Raw genomic sequence first — 23199 nt, 5'->3', positions numbered from 1 at the left:
CATAGATGATAGAACAGAATAGAAAACCCAGAAATAAACTATTGTTGGACACTTGTGCTGCTTCTATATCTTGGCTATTGTAAAAAAATGCTGTTGTAAACATAGGGCTTCATGTATCTCTTTGAATTAGTATTTTCATATTCTTTGCTGGATTATAGGGTTCTAGTTTTAACTTTTGAGGAACCTCCATACTGTTTTCTACGGTTGCTGTACCGGTTTACATTTCCACCAATGATACATAGTTGTTCCTTTTTCTCCACATTCTTGCCAATATTTGTTTCTTGTGTTGTTGATTTTAGCCGTTCTGACAGGTGCGAGGTGATAACTTATTGTAGTTTTAATGTGAACTTCCCTGATGGTAAGTGATGTTCAGCATCTTCTCTTGTGTCTGTTGACCATCTGGATGTCTTCTTTGGAGAAATGTCTGTTCAGGTCTTCTGCCCATTGTTTTTTGGGTGTTTGGGTTTTTTTTTTGGGGGGGGGTGTTTATTTGTATAAGTTGATTTGTATATTTCACATACTAACCCTTTCTCAGATAAGTCTTTTGGAAATATCTTCTCCCATTCTGTGGGTTGCCTTTTAGTTTTGTTGATTGTTTGCTTCTTCACTGTGCAGCAGCTTTTTATTTTGATGTAGTCCCAATAGTTTATTTTTACTTTAGTTTATTTTTGCTTTTGTTTCCCTTGCCTCGGGAGAAATATCTAGAAAAAAATTTGCTATGGTTGATGTCAAAGAGGTTACTGATTGTGCTCTTTTCTAAAATTGTATGGCTTCAGGTTTCACATTTAAGTCTTTAATCCATTTTGATTTTATTTTTGTGTATGGCATAAGAAAGTGGTCCAGTTTCATTCTTTTGCATGTACAGTTTTCCCAACTCCATTTGTTGAAGAGACTGTCCTTATCCCATTGGATATTCTTTCCTGCTTTGTTGAAGATTAATTAACCATATAGTTGTGGGTTTATTTCTGGGTTTTCTATTCTGTTATCTTTATCATTGTGTCTATTTTTGTGCCAATTCCATACTGTATTGGTTATCACAGCTTTGTAATATAACTTGAAGTCCAGAATTGCGATGCCTCCAGCTTTGTTTTCTTTTTCAAGATCACTTTGGCTATTTGGGTCTTTTGTGTTCCATACAAATTTTAGAATTGTTTGTTCTAGCTCTGTGAAAAATGCTGTTGGTATTTTGATAAGGATTGAGTTAAACATGTAGACTGCTTTAAATAGTATAGACATTTTAACAGTATTTGTTCTTTAAATCCATGAGCATGGAATATCTTTCTATTTCTCTGTGATGTCTTCACTTTCTTTCAACAGCATTTTATAGTTTTCAGAGTGCAGGTCTTTTACCTATTGGGTTAGGTTTACTCCTAAGTATCCTAATACTTTTGAGCAGCATACATAGCATTTAAAAGCAACACATCTCACACAACTTTGGTGGATGGGAACATGGTGTAATCTGAGAAATAGTGAGATGCTTCAAATAGCTTTGATGATGACAAAACCATGGTGACTACCATTCATTTGACTAATTATCTTCCGGATACACAACTGTTCTCTGATATGATGATGCAAGTCAGGCCTTCATGCTTCCTTAGAAGCAATCTAGTTCACCCTCCTCTTTTACTGGTGGAGAAACTAGGCCAGCAATTAAATAACAACATTGAGCCAGTAACCCAGTTATGCTGAATCTCAATCTAGGGATCTTTTGAAATACCGCAGTGTAATTATTGGGATTACTTCAGTTTTTTGAAAATTGTCTCCCCAGTAGCAAAATGTAAAGGTCCATCATCAAAGCAGATTAAGGTTTTAGAAGGAGAAAGTATACTATGAAAGTGATAGTGAATATATATTCTAAGAAACTTTAATAAAAAAATTTTTTTTTTTACAAATTTGTGTATAGAAGTTTCTTGGCTCTTAGAATATATAAAAAATATCCTTCAGTGACTGAAGTGATGAGATACTGGCTTGCTTGGTTTTTATTCCTAAGGATATCTGCCTAATATAATTATTGTATTTCTGGTTAGAATTGCCACAAGTGGTAGACACTGTTTTGTCCAGAACAGCCTTTAAAGATGGGGAAAATTTTCCACTTTAACTCAACCTCTGTAATTCTTACACTGTCTTCCCTAATGAGGTCTTATGATGGGAATAGAATCCAAATCAGCTATTGGGTAGGCAAGTACAGTCCAAATAAGCGATTCCATCTTAAGCATGCCTACCTCTTCGTGAATAGGTGGCATTTTCCAAATGTATTATCCATGCTTTTTATAACTTTTCTTCTTTTTTTTTAAGATTTTATTTGTTTATTTGACAGAGAGAGCACAAGCAGGGGGAGTGGGAGAGGGAGAAGAAAGTTCCCTACGGAGCAGGGAGCCCCATAAGATACAGAGTTTGATGAGAGGCTTGATCCCAGGACCCTGGCTGGCATCATGAAGGCAAAATGTTTAACCGACTGAGCCACCCAGGCACCCCTCTTTTCTTCTTTACACTGTTCTCTCTCTTCTTTGAGAATCTTGGGACAACCAATCCAATGAAAGAAACCAAGCAACACACATTTTCTCACCATTCCTAGAGAAGACTTGTTCCAGTCTCCACAGAAGCAGGGAAGACGTCAGGGAAATAGAAATGGAAATGGGTCTCTTCTAGTACATGGAGTAAAAAGCTGGTACAGGGAGAAAATCTAGTAAGCTAATTTGATTGACTGATGTGATAAGAATTTTCACTCTTCAAGAAAAACCTGTAGGCCAGTTACCATAACCTTCGGAAGTATACATCATACATACTCTTCATTTGATATATAAACTAACTTGTATAGTCTGTAATCTTTCTACATGCTGCGTTGTTGTGCCCTTGTAGCCAGAGACCTTAATCTTGACTTTTTTCATTCTGCATATTACCATTTGAATAATGGGCACTCAGTAAATATCTGTTGACTGATTGAAATTTAAGATTTGACTGTATGCCATTTTCCCTTGAAATGATTGGCAGATTGCTTTCTAAGGAACCCAAATTTCTCTCTTGCTTTCAGTTTTGTTCACTGCTTCCCACCATTGTGATTGACTGCACACCTCATTAGCTAATTATAGAGTTAAAAAATGCTCAACTATACAACTGGGAAATGTGGATGATCCTTTTTAAAATTTCTGCCTTAAGAATGGCTGCACTCTAAATAATAATTAGTAAAAAACCAAATGTTCATGTTGCTCTTACACTTGGAGGGAAAGGGATTTATTCACATTTGTACCGTCACAAGATTTGCCAATTAACACATAGGTAGCTTTCTGACTAGATCTCAGCTCAGAAACTTTGTATTGTAAATATGATACAGATCCTGCATGCTTTCTTTCTTTTTTTTTGTAATATTTTACTTATTTATTTGGCAGAGAGAGAGGCAGCAAGAGAGGGAATACAAGAGGGGGAGTGAGAGAGGGAGAAGCAGGCTTCCCGCTGTGCAGGGAGCCCGATGCAGGGCTAGATCCCAGAACACTGAGATCATGACCTGAGCGGAAGGCAGCCACGTAACGACTGAGCCACCCAGGCACCCCTCTGCATGCTTTCTTGCTGGCAACTGGCTTCATTTCTGTAGGAGGACAACGTGAAAAGAAGAGTTAGAAAAGAATCACCATCAGAACTTTATGTCATGCTTTAAAAGACACATAGGTTTATTTACATTTCTGACACTGTGGTAGAGAAGAGCATAGGACTTCAAATATGAAGACATAGATTTGAGTACTGGCTCTATTGATTTCTAGACATTTGACCTTGGACAACTTCCACAGCCTCTCACAGTCTAATTGCCAAGGCTATAATTTTATAGAGGATAGTGATGCCTGACCTTCAGGGTCCTTATGAAAGCTAAATAAGGAAGGAATGTCAAAGCACATGTATGTCCAAAGAAGATGTTAGTTACATTTGTTCTTTCATTTACATCCCACCTATTGACTGCCTTTGTGCCGTGCACTGTCCATGTGCCTCCTAAATATCAGTGAATAAAGCAATGATCACCTACCTTCATAAGGTTTAAATTCCATTTGGGGAGAGGATTTTAATCTCCATCTAAACAGTAGTAATGACTAATATTCACTTTCAAAACGTATGTCAATTGACCTTTACAGCATACTTGTGAGGAAGATAGGGCTCATGCCATGATTCCCAATCTGTAGATAAATACGTTTACAAAGATTAAATGGTTTTCCCAAGTCCGATAACTTTGGCAAAACCAGGAAGAAAGAACTCACTGTGCTTGATTCCAAATCCAGTGTTTTTCCACTCTGCCTTGCTGCCATGAGGACTTGAAAATTTTGCTATATATTGGAAGTATACTTCGTTATTAGAAATATAGTTAATTTGTTCACCAGAGGAGAAAAGCAAAGAAGGAAAACAGATATCCTATACTTCTGGGGATTGCATTTAAAGTAGATCCCCATACACGTAAATCAACTTTTGGTTTTTTTTTTTTTTTTTTTTTTTTTTAGGTCTTTTCCCTGTTTAAAGTCATTTCCCTCGTCATCTTAGCCTTCAGATTCAAGTCCAAATTCTTTAATATGCATTCAAGGCAGTTTGGATATCAGGCCCCTGACTTAGGCTGTGCTGTGCTATTTTTAACAAGGATGGCAACTAAGAATCAAGGACCTGTTCTCAGTACCTTCCATAAATTCTCACTAATTCTTACACTAAGCCTGGAAGACAGCTATCATTGCCATTATTTTACAAATGAGCCATGTAGCTAGGGAATGGGAGGTCCAGGGTTAGAGCCCAAGTCTGGCTCTTCAGACTTTGCTGCTTTCATTATCTTGTGTTGCCGTAACGAACACACCAAGTTCTCAGCTTCATGTCTGCATTGTCCTTATCCGGTTGGCTTAGAATTTCCTTCCTCCCTCTTACTTATCCTTTAAACTCAGATCAACTGTTTAGGGCCCTTGGAGAGCATTCTTGAAGCTCCTGCCCCCACCACCCCACCGCCAATTCAGTTAGATGATATTCTTTTGCATCCTTAACACCTTGTGCTTAATAGATTTTTTTTTTTACATGCCTTCGACTGAATTATAATGACTGCTTTAGTTCCCTTCCTTGTCAAGCCAACAGTGGCTCCTTGAGGACAGGGCCCTTAACCCTATTACCTCTGTACAACCAGCACCTTGTACTGTTCCTATTGCACAATAAGCAAATCTACTTATTTGTTAAGCTGAATTAGAGCTACTTGGATACCACCAGCATTTTAATTTAGCAGAGTGCTAAATCAAATAATGATATGATCAGATCCTGCATGTAGGTTCTTGGAAACCAGGACTCTTAAGGAAGAACTGAATCCTGCTTTTCCTTTTTCTTTCTTTCTTTCTTTCTTTCTTTCTTTCTTTCTTTCTTTCTTTCTTTCTCTCTCTCTCTCTCTCTCTTTCTTTCTTTCTTTCTTTCTTTCTTTCTTTCTTTCTTTCTTTCTTTCTTTCTAGATTTTACTTATTTATTTGTCAGAGGAAGAGAGAGAGCACAGCAGGGGAGAAGCAGGCCAAGGGAGAGGGAGGCTCCCCACTGAGCAAGGAGCCCAATGCAGGACTGGATCCCAGGCCCCAGGCGTCCCATGAATCCTCCTTTTTCTTAAGTACTTAATAGGGAGATCTTTGGTATTACTGTTAATATTATAATATAAAAATTATTCAAAGGGTTGGAGGCTAGAGGAGTTTTGCTCTGTTTAGCATTGTGTAAAAATATCCTGAGAGTTCTCAGTTAATCTTCTTCTGGCTCAGCCAGAGAAAGCAACCAAGTCCTCTTTCATTGTGTGGCCTCCTCTCTAGGATTTACGAGTCTAATTCTTGGGCAAGGTCTCAAAGTTAGTGCTGAGTACACTACCTTTTGCTATAGCCACCTTAGGATAAACCAGGGAGAGCTCTGAGCTGCAGGAGAGATCTATTACCACCATAACTCTTGGCTCATCCTGCAGCTTTCTTTCTGGCTTTAGTAGAAAAATTGAAATTATGAAACTTCGTATCCTGCACCACAGTCCCACATGAGATTCATGAATCTTCAGCTCCATACAGAAAACCTGGTTCTCTGACTGCAACTGCCCACTAGACAAATTACTGTCAATGACCCCATTATTTCTGATTAGTAAAGGTGAACCTTACCTTACCTGAATGTAAATAAATGCCAATAGGGTTCTTGAATTCCTTTATCCTTAAAAATCTACAGCTCTCAACATACACTGTAAATAGCATCAAATCATGAATTAAATCTTTATCATGAAATTGGATACATTTCCTAAGCTAATTTTAATTGCTTCAAGAAACTGCTTAACATTGTAGATCAATCCCCAGGTCTGAGATGACATTTCCCTCGCAAAATTAATTATTAATACCCTGATCATTTGCTTAAGACATTAATAGTTTTCATTGATCAGCACATCCTGTTTATCTAAAATGGCCTAATCACCATGCATGTCAGAAGAGTATCCGAACATATCCAATTAGAGATGCTGCTGCTTTCAGCCACATCAGCAGATCAGAAGTTAAGAGTCCCTTTTGTCTTTACAACATATTAGTCTAGCTTTATCAGAAACTGAGCTACTTAAGGGCACAAAAGAAAGACAAGTTCTCTAATGATGGTTCTTCACTTTCTATTAGCTTCCTGGTAAACATAAAGGCTTCTCAGTGACCATGCAGTATAAATTAATGCTAAGAGCCCTTGATTAATGAGCTTGTGTTGTTCCATGTTGTCATGTGAGCCAGTGTTCCGTCACAGTGTTTTCCTTTTAAGTGGGAGTGAGATGAGAAGCCCCAGGTTAATATCAGGATAAAAATATTGGAGGTATGGTAATAACGATATCTAGTATTTGTATGGCACTGTGTAGTTTTCAACGAGGCTTCATTTACTTGACAAGAAGGTGTCGTTGAAATAATCTTAAGAAGGAGGGAGGATTAGATGCATAGAACCATGCAACTAGTTATAACAAGAATTGTAAAGAGAATTTGAGTCTCCTAGTTTCCTAGCTTTCTCTTTTGACTAAGTGATAAATAGGTCGCATCCTGCTTATCTTTCAAACCCCAGTAGGAGCTCATCTCCTTTATGATGTCTCCCAGGCCAGAAAATCTCTTCGTTCACAATAGCATATTGTACTGCAGTTTTATAAAATGTGGGTAACTGCCCCCACGGAGTAGGAGATCCTTGAGGCTAGACCTGGTTGTCTGCATTTTGGCAGGTCCAGTGCCTCACCTAGCGTCTCGAAAGCAAAAGGTGTCCCATGTATGAATAAATACATGACTTGCGGACAGTATGGAAGGAGAAGACATGGGTAGACATGAGAGCAAATGCAGTGAGAATTCTGTTTTACTAAGGTCATGTTGCAGACCTTTGGCACCTGACGACAATTTGACATTGTTTGGTTCACACATTGTTTAAGAAAATGTTTTAAATTGATTTCCAGTATTTAAAACTTGGGAGATTTTCAAAATACAAAATATTTACAAATTTTCTTTGAAAAGTTGTAGGTGGTCTTGCAACCCTGGGTCTGTGCCCCATATGTTAGCCATCAGCGTGAGCTAAGGAACACCCACCCCCTTCAGACAGGACATTGACTGTGTTCTCCAGAGTGACCTGTTTATCCACCTGCTTCACTCATTCACTTACTTGCTTTGTAGCCTTTGGAATACAGAGCCTTTCCTTACCACAAAGTTCTCCTGTTTTAAGATTTCTGGATAATGAAAGAATTACTGTTTTTAATCATGTCCTGTATTTGTCCAAAACAACTTAGTAGTCAGTTACTCGTAGATAGGAGGATTTCTCTCAGCAGGCACTGGAGCTACACATTTTATTGAATTCTAGAGATGAAACATAGAGTAAGGAAAAAATTTAAATTGATAGAGTAGTTATAATTTTCCCACATGTAACTCCATTCTAAACCTTGGGATTTTTTCCTTATACTCCAGCAATGTTAACCCTATCTTGCTTAGTGGTAGCTTTTCCATGTTGACGTTTTTAGTGTGTTATTAATTGGAAAATAAATAAGAGCAGGGACTGGAGACTAAGGGGTTGGGTAGGACCTTATAAAAAAAAAAATCCATCCCCCTGCCTTTGGATTGGTTTATACCTAATCACAGCTGTTCTTGCTTTCAGTCAGTAGCCACAGGGACATACCAGCTCCATTCCCTACCCAAGTATTATTTGGAAGGAAACGAAAAGCAGCTTATTTGCTTCATATTCATAATTTAGCATACTCTTCTCTTCTTTAATGGTACTTTTCCACAAGTGAGTTTTATTTGTATTCAGGTAAAAACAAATTTGCAGAGACCACAAGGAGAAGTATCTGCAAATCTCATTGTAATATCTCTTCTTTCCCACAGATTAAAGGTTGAACAAAACTTAAAAGAAGCAGCGATTCTATTCACTTGTTATTGGACTTGAAACTCCTTTGACCTCGGAAACTGAAGATGAGGTTGCCATGGGAACTGCTGGTACTGCAATCATTCATGTTGTGCCTTGCAGGTAGAGTGTCATTTAAAAACTTTTTGATTTAAAAATGCCACTGTATTTCACACTAATTCAAAAGTGGGCCTTCACTTTAGATGGCAATGATAAAATCGTAAGAGTGCACGTTACTATGACTAGCATTTGCTGACACTGTTGAATATACTTTCCTGATGATCTTTTAGTGGCTCTTTTCATGGTGTTGTATCCAAAGCTAGACATTGATGTTTCACCTGCCTATCTGGTCCTTTTAGAGTCCTTTGAGCCATTATTTAGTTTGAAAGTTGTTATTTTTGCTCATCCCACTGCTCAATTGCACAGAGATATTGGGCAATAAAACTGATAATATAGTCTAGAGTATTGCCTACTTTGATGTCAGTGGATGGAAGTTTATTTGGGTAGCCCTTTCAATGTCTTTGTCATATTGCTCCATCTTTTGATACTAAGTCTCTTTCTTTTTCATTTCGATACACCTATAGTAAGGAGAAGACAGAAAGTAAAAAGACAGATTTTTACCATATACCTATAGTCAACTAATAAAGAAGGGCTTTCAAAAGTTCAGACATGCTGTTTATTACTTTCTCAATTTTCTGGAAGATATGAGCCGACCACTTGACATACATAATTCAAATGTTGATGCAGCTTAAGTCCAACATGTGCTGTGAGTTGGTTTTCAGTTTGGGATGGTGGACATCTTTCCAGGCCTTTTTGAAATAAGTCTAGTTGACCTGCTTTGTTATTCAGAGTATCGAGTCCAAGAAGGACACCTGGAAAATATTTTCATTTTTATAAAATAAAACAAAAATGACTTTTGTGTCACCATTACTTTGATCCATGACTTCATTCAAATAATGTTCCTGAGTACCTTGAAAAGAGCCAGCTCTGTGCTAGTATCTGGGAATATAATCCTGAGGAGGACAGACACAATTACTGCTCACTTAAAGCTCTATTAGCTTAGTTCTATAGCTATATAGACTGAAAGCTTGATAGAACAGATTATTTGTAATTGTTATACAATTAAAGCTAGCAATGGTAATCCCAACATATATAGGTCACTTATTCCATGCACTATGCTAAGCTCTTCTACTTTAACTCATTTAATTACATCTTGACCACTAAGAAGTCAGTATTGACTATTTATTTTTATTCTCAACACTATTACTATTAATATCATTACTAAAACATCAGAAGTTAAGAAACTTACTCAAGGTCACCAAGCCAGTAAGTGGTGAAACTGTTAAGTTTCAGACTCAAGCAGACTAACGCCAGAATCCATAATTTTTTTATTATAGTAATATTTTTTTATTATATTATGTTAGTCACCATACAGTACATCCCCGGTTTTTGGTGTAAAGTTCCATGATTCATTAGTTGCGTATTACACCCAGTGCACCATGCAATACGTGCCCTCCTTACTACCCATCACCAGCCTATCCCATTCCCCCAGCCCCCTCCCCACTGAAGCCCTCAGTTTGTTTCTCAGAGTCCATAGTCTCTCAGAATCCATAATTTTGATCATTATAATATAATCTTTTAACTATTTTGTTGATTTGTCCAGTTCATGCTTACATTTATTCTTAAAATTTTGGTTTTCACTCTTACTATGTTTTTCTAAATGTAAACCCTCATTCACTCATAAACCTTATAATGCCCTACCTTTAAATCCTGAACCTCTTGCCTTCACAAACATCCTCACCATTCCCCGATTATGGGCATTTTGGCATCTAGACACCTGTTTTAGCTTTATCACTTCTCTCCCTCATCTGGTCAGAGCCTAAATCTTGTCACTCTCTGCCCTGCCCCCAGCAATGTACATCAGGCTTTGTGCCTCAGTTGCTTTTCTCCAGTCTTTCCATGTACCTTGACCCTCCTAAAGAGGCCTCCACTGAGTCAGTCTGGCTCTAACTTCTCATGACTCTGGGATGAACATATTCTTTAAAGCTTAAAGCAGTGAATTGATTTCTCAGTATTCGACTACAGCATGTACTTATTTATTTAACCCAGTGTGCTGAGTAGATGTCAAGAAATTAAAGAGTTCAAAATCAAGGAAGACATTTATCTTCTCAGTTGTGTTTGAAAAACTTGGAATTCTCACTAAAGATGAGTACCTGTATCTTTTTTATTCAGTTAGCTTTTTGTAGAGAATCGGTCGGTATATTGATTGTTTTTGTGAGCCTTTTTTGTGAACTGTTTCACATGGCATTAATATTCCCTTACCATATGCCTCCTTCAGCGTAGGTAAAGTCGAGCTTTAATTAATGTTTTTGTTTTCTTGCTATTTGTCTTGATTTCATTAATTTATATAGCACTCGGCACTCTGAATTTTGAACAGATTTCTTTAACTGCTTTAGCTTCTCATTTTTTTTCCTTTCCTATACTTCCTTAGTCATAGATTTCATAGTAAGTTTTTGGCAAGGAAAATATTTGTGTCTATTATGTTTACCATAATTAGTGGATCTCAAATGGTCCTTTTCCTAAATGAGATAGAAGATCCAAATGTATAAGCAGACTTCTCCTGCAAGAGACAGATCTTGAAAGGTCTGCTAATTATTTAAGGGTATCGATTAGTAATTTATGGTACAATGGAAATGTTCTTCTCGTTTGCCAAATACTAGACTTAGTCTCTGACAATAATTAAAAAAAAAAAAAAAAAGGACTACTCTGAAAATCCAGTCTCTACAAAATTGGTTTTTATTATCCTGCCTCTTAGTGAATTTAAACCAGGGATCACAAAACTCTGCTACCTGAACGAACAAAGAAGCTAACAAATGAGGGAAACGTTCTTTAAGGAATAATGACTCCTACATACAATATAGGATGCTGGTGATTGTGGAAAACTAGAGAAAACATGTCCCGCTAAATTAGAAACCAGTGCCCAACTCTAGTCCTTTGTGCTAGGTCTTCCAGTTCTTCAACATTTTTATGCATAAATCTCCTAATTTTTTTTAACATCGCCAAACAGTTCAAATTAATTTTAGAAATGAAAATAAAAAGGCTGCAAAATGCTCATGCGAGAGATGCAGTCCCTATTCCGCCAGTTTGCAAGTTTATTTCAAGCACTTGGTTTTTCTTTGCTACTATACACATTGCCAAGTACACGAGATGTTGGGGGTCTCTGTACTAAGTCTTCCTTTTGCCAAGAATTTTCTTCCTATAAATGTCCCTGTCACTTGCCCTCTAACCTTATTTGGGTTGGTGTTCAAATGCCATTTAATTGGTGAGGCTTTTCTTGACAACAATAAACAAATTAATGTAAGTGAAAGATAGCAATATTTTCTTTCACAACATTCTGTACCTCTCTTATTATTTTATTTTTCTCTAGGTTTCTTATCACTGTATGAATAACTGTATATTTTATTTGTCTTTATACTAAATGTCTTTCACCACTAGGTTGAAGCTTTATTCAGGCAGATATTTCTGGGGGTTTTTTTGTTTGTTTTTTTTTTTTTAGATCATTGCTATATCCCCAGCATCTTCAAAATGCGTAGTGAACAGTGCCATTCAATAAGTAAATAAATAATCTGGCCAGACACGAGAGAGAGAGACAGAGAGAGAGAGATTGAGAGAGCAGGTCTCCAATCTTAAGGTGGACTATGAACCCTAGGCAGACTGTAGTCACCTTTATGTTGAGGTAGGGAACTACCCACCTCTGAAGCTAATCTGCACAAATTTTTATTTTACGTGTGTGTGTGTGTGTGTGTGTGTGTATACACATACATATATACACACACATATGTTATGTTTAAATATAGAAAGTATGAGAATTGGTTTGTATGCCTTAAACTCTATATGAGAGATTCTTGGTATAACACCACTTTGCCCATTTCTTACTTCAGCTACTGCTGGGTGCACTGTGCCCCCTGTGTGTTTTTCTGCCTCCAAAGTTACAAACAAGGGGAGTTATGACAAGGTCGCTCTCTGCTACATTCCTCAACGAGTGAGGTATGAGGAACAGTGGTAAATACCACAGCCTCCTGTCATTTAGGGGGACAGTTATTAGGCACACTCTACACAGTTCCTTAGAGATCCCCAACTTCTCAGTTGCCCACAGTAGTTCTTTCTACTTTTCCCTGCTTCACCCCTGCTCCCTGGGAACATCTCCCAAATACACCACCTGTTTCCATATCCTTCCCTCATACTCTGCTTTTGGGGGAATCCAAACCAAAAATATGTACACACCAATTACTAGCAGAGCAGTGGCCCAGTATTAGTCATGTCCGTAATTAGGAAGAAGCCAGACAGGAAACATAGCTTTGATGGAGATTATTGAAGTGCTGACTATGATGTACGTCCATGTAGGTACATGTATGCAAGTCCTTATACGAGTACATGTACACATGCCTTTATATAGGTACATCTTGAGTATTATCTAGGTCCTGCAACCAGATAATATTTTACTATTAACTCTTTTATTGTTTTTACTGTTCACCAGTTGCGTTATTAGCCAGATACTGGGCAAGTCGTAATTGCCCCTCTAGGATTCACCTTACACCTCTGTACAATGAGGCTATTAAAAAAGATTGTTCCTAAAGTCCTTTTTCAACTCAGAAATTTTCGGCTTTAGCTATATACATGGTTTGAGAAGCATATATATGTGTGTGTATATATATGTATATGTATATGTATATATATGTGTGTATATATGTATATGTATATGTATATGTATATGTATATGTATGTATGTATATATTCTGAGAATGTTAGAGCTAAGCTTAAAATTTTGTTCAACTAATAGGGAGTTTTACATAGGTCCTATGCCTTACCATGTGTTACTGATTCTGTTCACATTGGCAGAATTTGAAAGAAAGAGTAAAATGGCTGGTCCATATGTTCATATGCAATAAGAGGAGTGAAGACATTTGAATACCCTCTGTGAATGAGAGAAAAAAATGTATGTTTGATGTAGTCTCAGTTGATCTTGGTTTCTGGGAGGCTGAATTTATTTCCATCTCTGTGGTGCAGTTTACCAACTTCAGCAATTATCTCTTTTTGAAAAAGTACATCCTTTCCAAATGCAAGCATTTTGTTGACTTGTTCACAAAATCCGTGCCATTGTTACAGCTGCATCTGGGGGTAGACAGTGGAGTAAAGGTCCTGTATAATTCAAGAGAGACATATTCTAAGATTGGTGAGTGTGCACAAAATGTGGGGCAAGGGGGGGCCCTGGGTTGAATAGTTAATCACAGGTGTATAGCTTGAATCTATGACAGTAAAAAAATGCAAGCCAAAGGCCAATACCTGCAATCAAAGTACTTGGAGAGAATATTCAGTGGTCTTCAGAAGGGATTTTTATGCTTAGGAAATCTCTTATCACTAAGACTGCAGTAGGCTGTCTATAGTTTTAGCTTATTCCAGGGGAGGACAACCCAAATACACACCAGAAACTTCCAGTACTTGTTGATATTGATAATAGAGCTCAATGAGCATCATCTCTCCACTTAGTCAGAACATTCCAGCAAAGTTCAGGATCATCCCGAAAACATCTTCCCTTCTTCATAATGCCCATATAGCTCTACCAGGATGGAGAGCACACTGAAGTTAGTTCAGAGCTTGTCCCCACAGTACAGCCAGTACAGTATTTCATTTCTCAACGTTCTCATTTTTTTTTCCAGAATAAACAGAAGAATGGGCAACATTCAAATAATTAACAGTTCCAGACAGATATTAAACCTGGTACTGATTCTGCTCTTGCAAAAGTTACAAGAATAAAATTAAGATCAAAAAAGGTTTGAATAAATGTCAGTTTTCATATAGTTACAGCAAAGAATAGTCCTGTAGTGACCTCTTATTTTATTGTTTCTCTTTCTAAGAAACTGGCTTGCGAATGCATTTGTAGTCCTGCTGACTGAAGCCAATGAATGGATTTCCTATTTCCTCTGTGCTGTCTTCTAACCATGGGCATGAAATGAAGCCAAAGCAGTAGAAAGATTTAGTGAGAAGAGAGCTAATAACTAGATTAAAAAGCAGTGACTCCAGGGGCTCCTGGGTGGCACAGCGGTTGAGCGTCTGCCTTCGGCTCAGGGTGTGATCCCGGCGTTCTGGGATCGAGCCCCACATCAGGCTCTTCTGCTATGAGCCTGCTTCTTCCTCTCCCACTCCCCCTGCTTGTGTTCCCTCTCTCGCTGGCTGTCTCTATCTCTGTCAAATAAATAAATAAAATCTTTAAAAAAAAAAAAAAAAAAAGCAGTGACTCCAGTGATGAAAATTCAGGAAAAGAATGGGAAGAAGTATGCCCAGAAAATAATAAACAGCAAGGGGAAAACTCCTTTTGAATATCATTTCATGGTGGGAAAATAATAATCAGTAATGAAGATGTTGAGGTAAATAGAGAAACTGGCAGCAGTTTTATATCCCCATAGGCATGGACATAGAGTAGCATTCATACAACCCAAAAGTTATTAGAAATATTCAATTTAAGACCTCTCCTGAAGCAAAATCATTAATGGCTTCATTAGATATGCTCAGCCACGCTGGATGTCTAAACTATAAATAAAATTCCCTTACTGATTAGAGTCTAGGACATGTAGCTACAAAAAAAAAAAAAAAGAATTCTGTTGAATGAAACATATTAGGACGAAGGGAGAAAAACAGGTGAAAATCTAAACATTACCATGCATTTCATATCAATTTATGTAATAGTTGTCTGCTAAATACAGGATTAACCCCAAAGCTTGAGGATGGTAGGTGGAAGAGTAGCCTGTGGCATCTCAGACATTGTCAAAAATGTGACCTGGAGACCCAGCAGCACTCGTAGTTAGGAGCAGGGGCTTTGAAATACAATAGATAGGTCGGCCACTTAAAGGCTGTGTGATCCAGCTATTTTATCTCCCTCTTAGGTGGCTTTTCCCACCATCTATAAAATGGACTGAATAAGTGTATTTACTTCGTTTGGGTGTTCATGAGGATTGAAATCATGTATATGTTCTTCATACTCAGCACAGTGTCTGATACTTAGCCAGCACCGTTTCATGTGTGCTATTGTTCATTGAGTCATTTAACATACATTTGAGGATCTGCCAGTGCTAAGCATTGCACTGCTCTCATTCTAAGAATGTAGCTTAGTTCTAAGTGAGACATAGCCCCTGTCCTCTTGGCACTGGTGGTGGTGATGGTGATAATGATGATGCCACCAGTATCCACTTCTTAGCACCCTGGTGTCTGCCCTTCTTCAGTGGTTGAAGATTGTATAGCAGAGTTTATAGCACATTTGTTGCCCTTCCCTCACCATTTTGCAACATGACCTCATCTTTAAAATAGGGATATAGTAATAATGAAGAATACCAATGAAAAATAAATACCCAATTTGATTAAACTTCTATGTGGAGAGCACTCAGGAAGGTGTCTGGCTTAGTCCCATGGACTAAGTTAGTTGCGGTTAGTGCCATTATCATCATCACCAGCAGCAACAAACAAGTGGGCATCCGTTTACTTGTATAGCAGCCACAACATTTAGGGTCTGCCTCCTAGAAGGAAGACAGCGAGGACAGTTGCCAGCTGGAGCCATCTGTCTGGGGAACTGGCACTGGGAAAGAGCTGGGAAGGTTTCTGTGATGGGGCTTCCAGAAATTTATCAAGTTGCAAAGAGATAAGGTTTCTAAAGATAGAAGGATTTGGTGGTTCAAAGTGATGAAAGATTTCTAAAATACATTTTATAAACAAACAAAAACAAACAACTCAGATAAAGAAAGGTGCACATAATAGCCCCTAATGAACTGCGATGGGGAATGTATTAAGTAAACACTATGATGAGCCCCATCCTTCTATTCTTCTCTCACCCTAAACTCCCATTGGTGATGCCAACCAGATACTTCATCTATATGATAAACAGAGTTTGATGAGGATGTTGCCCCACACTACTGTAATAACACCCTTAATTTGTTTAGCACTTGTTAACTGTGAAATATTTGCTGAACAGTCTGTTTCACAAGGCTGTTAGGGGCTAGAGGCAACTACAATAATAATGAGTGAAAATTTATTGAGCATATCTGTGCCAGATACAGCATCACATTCTTGAGTGCAGTTATCACATTTAACCTGATAAGAACCCATTTCCTAGATGAGGGGTTATGACCTAACTAAGGAATCAAAGCAGTATTTGAATTTGAGTCTATACAGCTCCAAAGCCTGAGCTTTTAACTGTGATGGTATGATATCTAATGACACCTAGTACCTATCCTCATGGAGTTCGCCATCTTGTAAAATACTACAAACCAGCAGTTCTCAAATGTAGTCCATGGCCCAGCAGCATCAACATCACCTGGTAATGTATCAGAAATGCAGATTTCCAGGCCCCAGCCCATATCTACAGAATCAGAATTTGTGGCAATAAGTCCCTCTGTGTGTGTTTTAATAAGTCATCTATAAGATTCTGATGCTTTTGAATGCTTGAGAACCATACTAAATTCTCTCGAGAGGCAGGTAAGGCAGGAACTGTCATTATCCCCATTTTACATATGGGAATCTGAATGCTAAGTGACCTCCTCAAGGTTATATGTCTGGCTTCAATGTCAAAGCTGGAATCTGAGCTTTGTGATTCATAATCTAGTGGTTTACTTTTCCCCCAGGTATATATGCTGCATTTTTACTCTTGTAACTTTCAGAGCACCTTACTGAATACCTGATAATATGAAGTAAGGGCTTTTTATGTTGAAGAGGTGTCCTGAGTAATGAAATAATTTTATTTTTCTGCTAAGCTTTGTTTCACTGCCTGTGAACCACTAACAGGTGATTTATTGGCCTGTGCTCTTGATCTGTTTTGTGATGTAATGAATGTAGAAAAAAAATGGTTTTCTTTAATTTCAAAGGGAAATAGAACTATGTGGTAGAATCTTGGGAAAGTGGAAAATAGAAAAAAAAAAGTCCCTTGAGCTTATCAATACAATATAATTACTGATCTTTTTGGTAAACAGTAATGTACATATTATCATTAGGTATGAGTTCTGTGCTTAGAGAAACCAACAAACAAACAAACAAACAAAAAAGTTTAGATATTTTGCACAACCCCTAGTGGATTGTCAGGTTGTTTTGTCTTCTCAGAGTAATCAAGAATCCTTTCCCTTAAGGTAGATAACAGATTGTTTTGTTTTGCAAAGAAATAATTCCAGGGGAGATGGCTCAGCCCTTCAGATCTGAATTGAGATTTGTGTCCAAGGTTCTCTTTCTATAGAAATGTTTGGCAAACGGCTGCAGAAGACCCCTCTAAAGGTTTCAAATTTGTACTGGAAGTAACCACAGTTAGCCATGAGCCCTTGAAATGTGGCTAATCGAAATACTTCCCAAAATCTATAGTAGTTTCCTAGGGCAGCTGTAGCAACTTACTGCGAACTAAGTGGTTTAGAACAACAGAAATGTACTCTCTCTCAGGTCTTGAGGCTGGAATTCTGAAATGAAGATGTTGGCAGGGCCATGCCCACTCTGAAGGTTCTAGGGAAGAATCCCTCCTTGCCTCTTCCTAGCTTCTGGTTATGGCAGCCATCCTTGGCATTCCTTGCCTTGTAGATGGATCACTTCTGTCTCTGCCTCTCCCTTTCACATCACCTTTTTGTGTCTGCCCTGGGATGTTGGAAACCTAGTACAAAGAAAACATAAAATACCTCTAGTAATTTTTGTACCAATTACATGTTGAAATGAATACATTGGACTAAACAAAACATTAAATTTTGCCAGTTTATTTTTTCTTTTAATGTAGGTACTAGAAACCTGTTAATTATGTATGGGCCTCACATTATGATTCTGTTGAATAGCAATGCCACAGAAGATGCAGGAACTAACCTATTATTCCTTAGTTTATCACTATAGCTGAGAATATTCTCTTCTTTTTCTTGTCTTTGTAGAAGTAGAAACTCAAGCTGGTAGCCCTGAGCCTGAAGAGAAGTTGATTAGGGAACAGGTGTAGAGGAGAGAGGTACAAAATGTAAATTTTTTAAACTTTTGACTCAAAGAATAGGGTAAATGTTTTCTTTATCACAGTCCCTCCAAGGTGCTTTTATAGAAGAATGTCAAAGTCTTCTTGTATCCAGCAAAAACAGTGAAGCATTGAGGACTAGAAGATTTTATAGAAAAGCTCTTTTTCAGAGAACCTGCAGATCACATTGACCAGAATAGAAATAATTTGTACAAAAATGTTCATAGCAGTATTATTCATAATAGTAAAAAAGTGGGAATAACCCAAATGTCCATTAGTTGATGAATGGATGAAAAAAATGTAATATCCATACAGTGAGGTATTATTCAGCCATAAAAAGGAATGGCGTACTGATACTTCAACGTGGATAAACCTTTGAAATATTCTAAGTGAAAGAATCCAGACACAAAAGGCCGTATGTTATATTAATTCATTTGTATGAAGTGTACAAAACACAGAAATCCATAGAGACAGGAGGTGTAGATCACGGTTGCCCAGAAGGGTGTGTAGGAGAAGACATAGAGTGACTGCTATGAGGTGTACGGTTTCTTTAGGATGATGAAAATACTCTGGAATTGGGCACCTGGGTGGCTCAGTCAGTTAAGCGTCTGCCTTCAGCTCTGGTAGTGATCCCAGGGTCCTGGAATGGAGTCCTGCATCAGGCTCTCTGCTCAGCGGGGAGCCGGCTTCTCCCTCTACTCCTCCCCCCTGCTCATGGTCTCTCTCTTTCATGCTGTCTCTTTCTCGCAAATAAATAAACAACTAAAATCTTTAAAAACTAAAAAAAGAAAGAAAATACTCTGGAATTATGTAGTGATGCTTGCACAACCTTGTGAATATACTATAAACCACTTGCCTTGGTCAAGTAAGACTGCAGTAACCACAAACTTGGCGGCTTATAAACAACAGAAATTTGTTGCTCACAGTTTCCATGGGCTGGAAGTCTGAAATCAAGTAGCCAGCTCCGTTAGGTTCTGGTGAAAAAGGCCTTCTTCCAGGTGGTAGATTGCCAGCTTCTCTCTATATACCCATCATCACAGGGCTAGGATTTCGATATAGGAGTTTGAGGGGAAAACAAATATGCAGACCATAGTATGATTTAATTGTACATTATAAAAGGGTGGATTATATTGTAGGTGAGTGATATCTCAGTAAAATTTTTTTAAAACTCCTGAGAAAAATACTAAACATTTTTGAAATCTTATTAAATATTCCGTTTTACTGAGAGAGCCTATCTTGTCAGGAAGTCAGCATTATTCAGTGCCAACTTCCCTTATACATAATTAACAGGATTACAGGACTGTAGACCTATCCCAACTCCCATATTTTAGACAAGTTAACTGGTTTGGCCAAGGACACACAGATAATTAGTAGCATAATCAGAATCCAAGTTTCCAAACTCTAATCTCAATCTGTCTTCCATTACTCTGTTAAGGCACCTCCTAGTGTGTGTTTTATGGACATTGGGGGTTTCATCTCTCTCTAGCCCACACCCAAAGCACAGATCCTGTAATAAGGGTGGTGGGGGGGGGAGAGCATAAACCTCTTTGTGAGAGTGGACTCTCTGACTTTAATTCACCTGAGGTGTGATACTGAATTCCTCTGTGAAAACAAGAGAGGGGGTACTAATGGAGGGAGAAGGAGACCATCTGTGTATGAGGGTGATGTTGAGGAAGCAGGATGAGTGTTCTTATCAATTTTGTCCCATATTGGCGTCTCCAGGAAGCAGAACATCTCCTTGTTTCCTGCCTGTCTGTACCAAACCTCCTGGTGGCTAAAATTAAAAATCCATACTGAGTTTGTGATTAAACTTCCCTCCACCTGAGGTTTATATCCCAAGCGAAAACTTTGTAAATAGTTTTGATACCAATAGGGAAGGCAAAAAGAGAAGTGAGTGAACTATTATTTTGTTTTGTTTTCTTTTTTTATTTAAATAAATTGAATTTTTTTTTAAATGTGGCTACCAGGGGTGCCTGGGTGTCTCAGTCAGTTAAGTGTCCTATTCTTGGTTTCATCTCAGGGTCATGAGATCTAGCCCAGATTTGGGCTCCACACTCAACATGGAGTCTGCTTGGGATTCTCTTTTCTCCTGTCCCTTCCCTGCTCACTCATTCATGTGCTCTCTCTCTCTCTCAAATAAATAAATCTTTAAAAAATAATAAAAATAATAAAATGTGGCTACTAGTGAATTTAAAATTACCTATATAATTTGTATGATTTTTTTACTGGACACACTACTCTGGAAGGTGTCTCAGATTTCTTTTAGGTCAGGTGTCAGCAAACCTTTTCTCCCAAAGGCCAGATAGTAAATATTTTAGGTTTGGGAGACCATATAGTCTCTGTTGCAACGACTCAAGTCTGCCCTTGCAGTACTAAAGTACTGCATACTACTAAAGTACGTATGTGTGGCTGTGTTTCAATAAAACTTTATACATACATAAAAACAGATATATTTATACAATCATAAAGATGAGTGCGGTTGTGTTACAATAAAATTTTATACATACATCCAAATGAGTGTTTTTATGCGATATATACAAATGGGTGTGGCACCAAAAGGGGAGGCCATTTCATTAACAAAGTACATAATAAATGTATGATGTCAAATAGATTATTTAAAAGGTATGAATGCAGCAACGTGCATGTTGTTTGAGCTACTTAAGTAAAAAGAAATAAAAATCAATGTAAACTTCCTGGTGTCAACTGTATAGCTTCCACTAGAGTGACATCTATACCGGAAAGGAATTAACACACCTAGAAATGCATCCTGCTTGTTGATGTGGAAACAAATGTCAAAATAAGTCAGGATAAACCTGAGATACAGAAGAAAGTGTAACTCTCTTCTAAGGAGCTCTCTTCTAAGAAGATGAGTCTAGTAGTTGACCTAACAGTTCATTGGAGCAAATATGTTACTTTAGCAATCAGAGATTGACAAATTGACAAAATTCTGCTGTTATCTAGTCCCTTTCTCTTTGGGGAAATGAGAAAACAAAAGAGCAAAAAGATTACTTCATTTGCCCATGTTCACATGGCTCACTGCTTTCAGAGCAAGGATCAAATTTTGGGAATGTTTGATTGACTTTTATCAAAATTTTTTCCTGATTGGACTTGGACTTGATAGCTGTGTTTCTATCACATTCATAACATGTTTAAACTCTATGTAAATGGACATGGAATTTTATTATTAAGGGTGTTTTGGATAAAAGTTTGTGGTTGGCTTTCTCAGCTGTTTTCCCACCTGAGAGTGGTTTTAGGTAACTTGGCTAACAATACCCTGTTGTCTTTTGATATAGTGGCAATAAATTTAGACAAGAGGTTAGGTTCTTAACGTTAGAACTTCTGGTTCTTTTGAAAATATTTATACATGTTTTATTAACTTATTCACCTATGTAATAACAATTTACTAAACATCTATCTTCCGTGTACTGACATATATTGGGCATACATCTATGTATGTATCCATCTATGTTGGATTTAAAGAGTTTATAATCTTGCGTGCTGAAACAATTTGTTTCAAATGAATATGTCCTGACAGATTTAAGTGAGAATTCCAGGCAAACTACAGTGTTCTCAATGAACCATATTGTTAAAATTTCGTAAGATAAGACTATAGTGGATAAGATCATGGTCCTGGAGTCGAGGTAAATCTGAGTTCAAAATCTTTCTCTAAGTGTGGTTACCAAGTTACTTGAGGAAATTACTTAATTCTCTGACAAAGGAGACCTAAAATATCTAGTACAGTGTTTGGCCTATAAACAGGGTATGATAATAATGTCTGTTGCAATCATTTATTAATAATAAAGGGGCTGGGGCGCCTGGGTGGCTCAGTTATTAAGCGTCTGCCTTCAGCTCAGGGCATGATCCCGGCAGTCTGGAATCAAGCCCCACATCGGACTCCTCCGCTGGAAGCCTGCTTCTTCCTTTCCCACTTCCCCTGCTTGTGTTCCCTCTCTCACTGGCTGTCTCTATCTCTGTCAAATAAATAAATAAAATCCAAAAAAAATAAATAATAAAAGAGCATGACTCTCTTCCTTTTCCCACTGAGCCCTAATGCATGCAAAACACTTGAATTTACTTTACCTTCAGTGGATTCTGAATTACATAGTATGAAAAAAGAAGAAAGAAAATAGTGGCATGAAAGGGAAAACGAGAATGCCGAAGTAAGGCATGGCTTCTGACCTATCATGAATAAAACTAAGTAAGGGATGTCAAAAGTAATGGTGTTTAGTTTTGTTCTAAAGTTGACTAAAAAGTGGGCAGGTTACAACCTCATTCATAGGTAGGGAAGGAAGAAGAGCACAGGATTGATAACTGTTTCTCTTATGTGATTATATTAAGGATAAATCTGTATCTTGTTCTTTATATAGCCATATAGACACACACATATATATAAGCATTTTTTACTCTATCTTTACCCTATTGTCAATCTGCTAATATTTGAATCAGAGAATTTTAGAAATGGAAGAGCATGCTATATGATACATGTAATACTTTATCATTAACTGTTAATCATTGTTACTTTGCCTGTTTTTTCACATTTTGTACCATTGAAACATGACATAGAGTCCTAGGTTGCTTTTTCATTACTGATGATGATGATGATTATAATAGTAATAACAGTAATAATTACTATCATGTTCCCTCTCATCTAAATGCTTTGAATATTATATAAATAATATTGGCCTCAGAGTAGCCCTATGTGGCTAATATCACCTCTGCATTATAGAAGGGACAACTAAATCATGGGGCACCTGGGTAGCTCAGTCAGTTAAGCATCTGCCTTCAGCTTGGGTCAGGATCCCAGGGATTGAGCCCCACATTGGGCTCCCTGCTCAGCA

General features: G+C 37.7%; 1 protein-coding gene across 7 annotated transcripts in view; it reads left to right on the top strand.

The window, feature by feature from the left end:
- Positions 1 to 23199, top strand: part of CNTN4 (contactin 4) — an 877388-nt gene that overhangs the window by 423344 nt on the left and 430845 nt on the right. For all 7 annotated transcript variants that reach the window (XM_087866847.1, XM_087866849.1, XM_087866848.1 and 4 more), the window contains one exon: positions 8334 to 8475. In XM_087866847.1, coding sequence (XP_087722973.1) covers positions 8421 to 8475 — 55 coding nt within the window. In that variant the 5' untranslated portion in view covers positions 8334 to 8420. The remainder of the gene's footprint in view (positions 1 to 8333; positions 8476 to 23199) is intronic.

The sequence above is a fragment of the Ursus americanus genome, chromosome 14, assembly GCF_024610735.1.
Source record: "Ursus americanus isolate L20-20 chromosome 14, mUrsAme1.1.p, whole genome shotgun sequence".
Taxonomy (NCBI): Eukaryota; Metazoa; Chordata; class Mammalia; order Carnivora; family Ursidae; genus Ursus; species Ursus americanus.
Note: the sequence above shows the minus strand (reverse complement) of the source record. Positions and strands in the feature narration are given on the sequence as shown.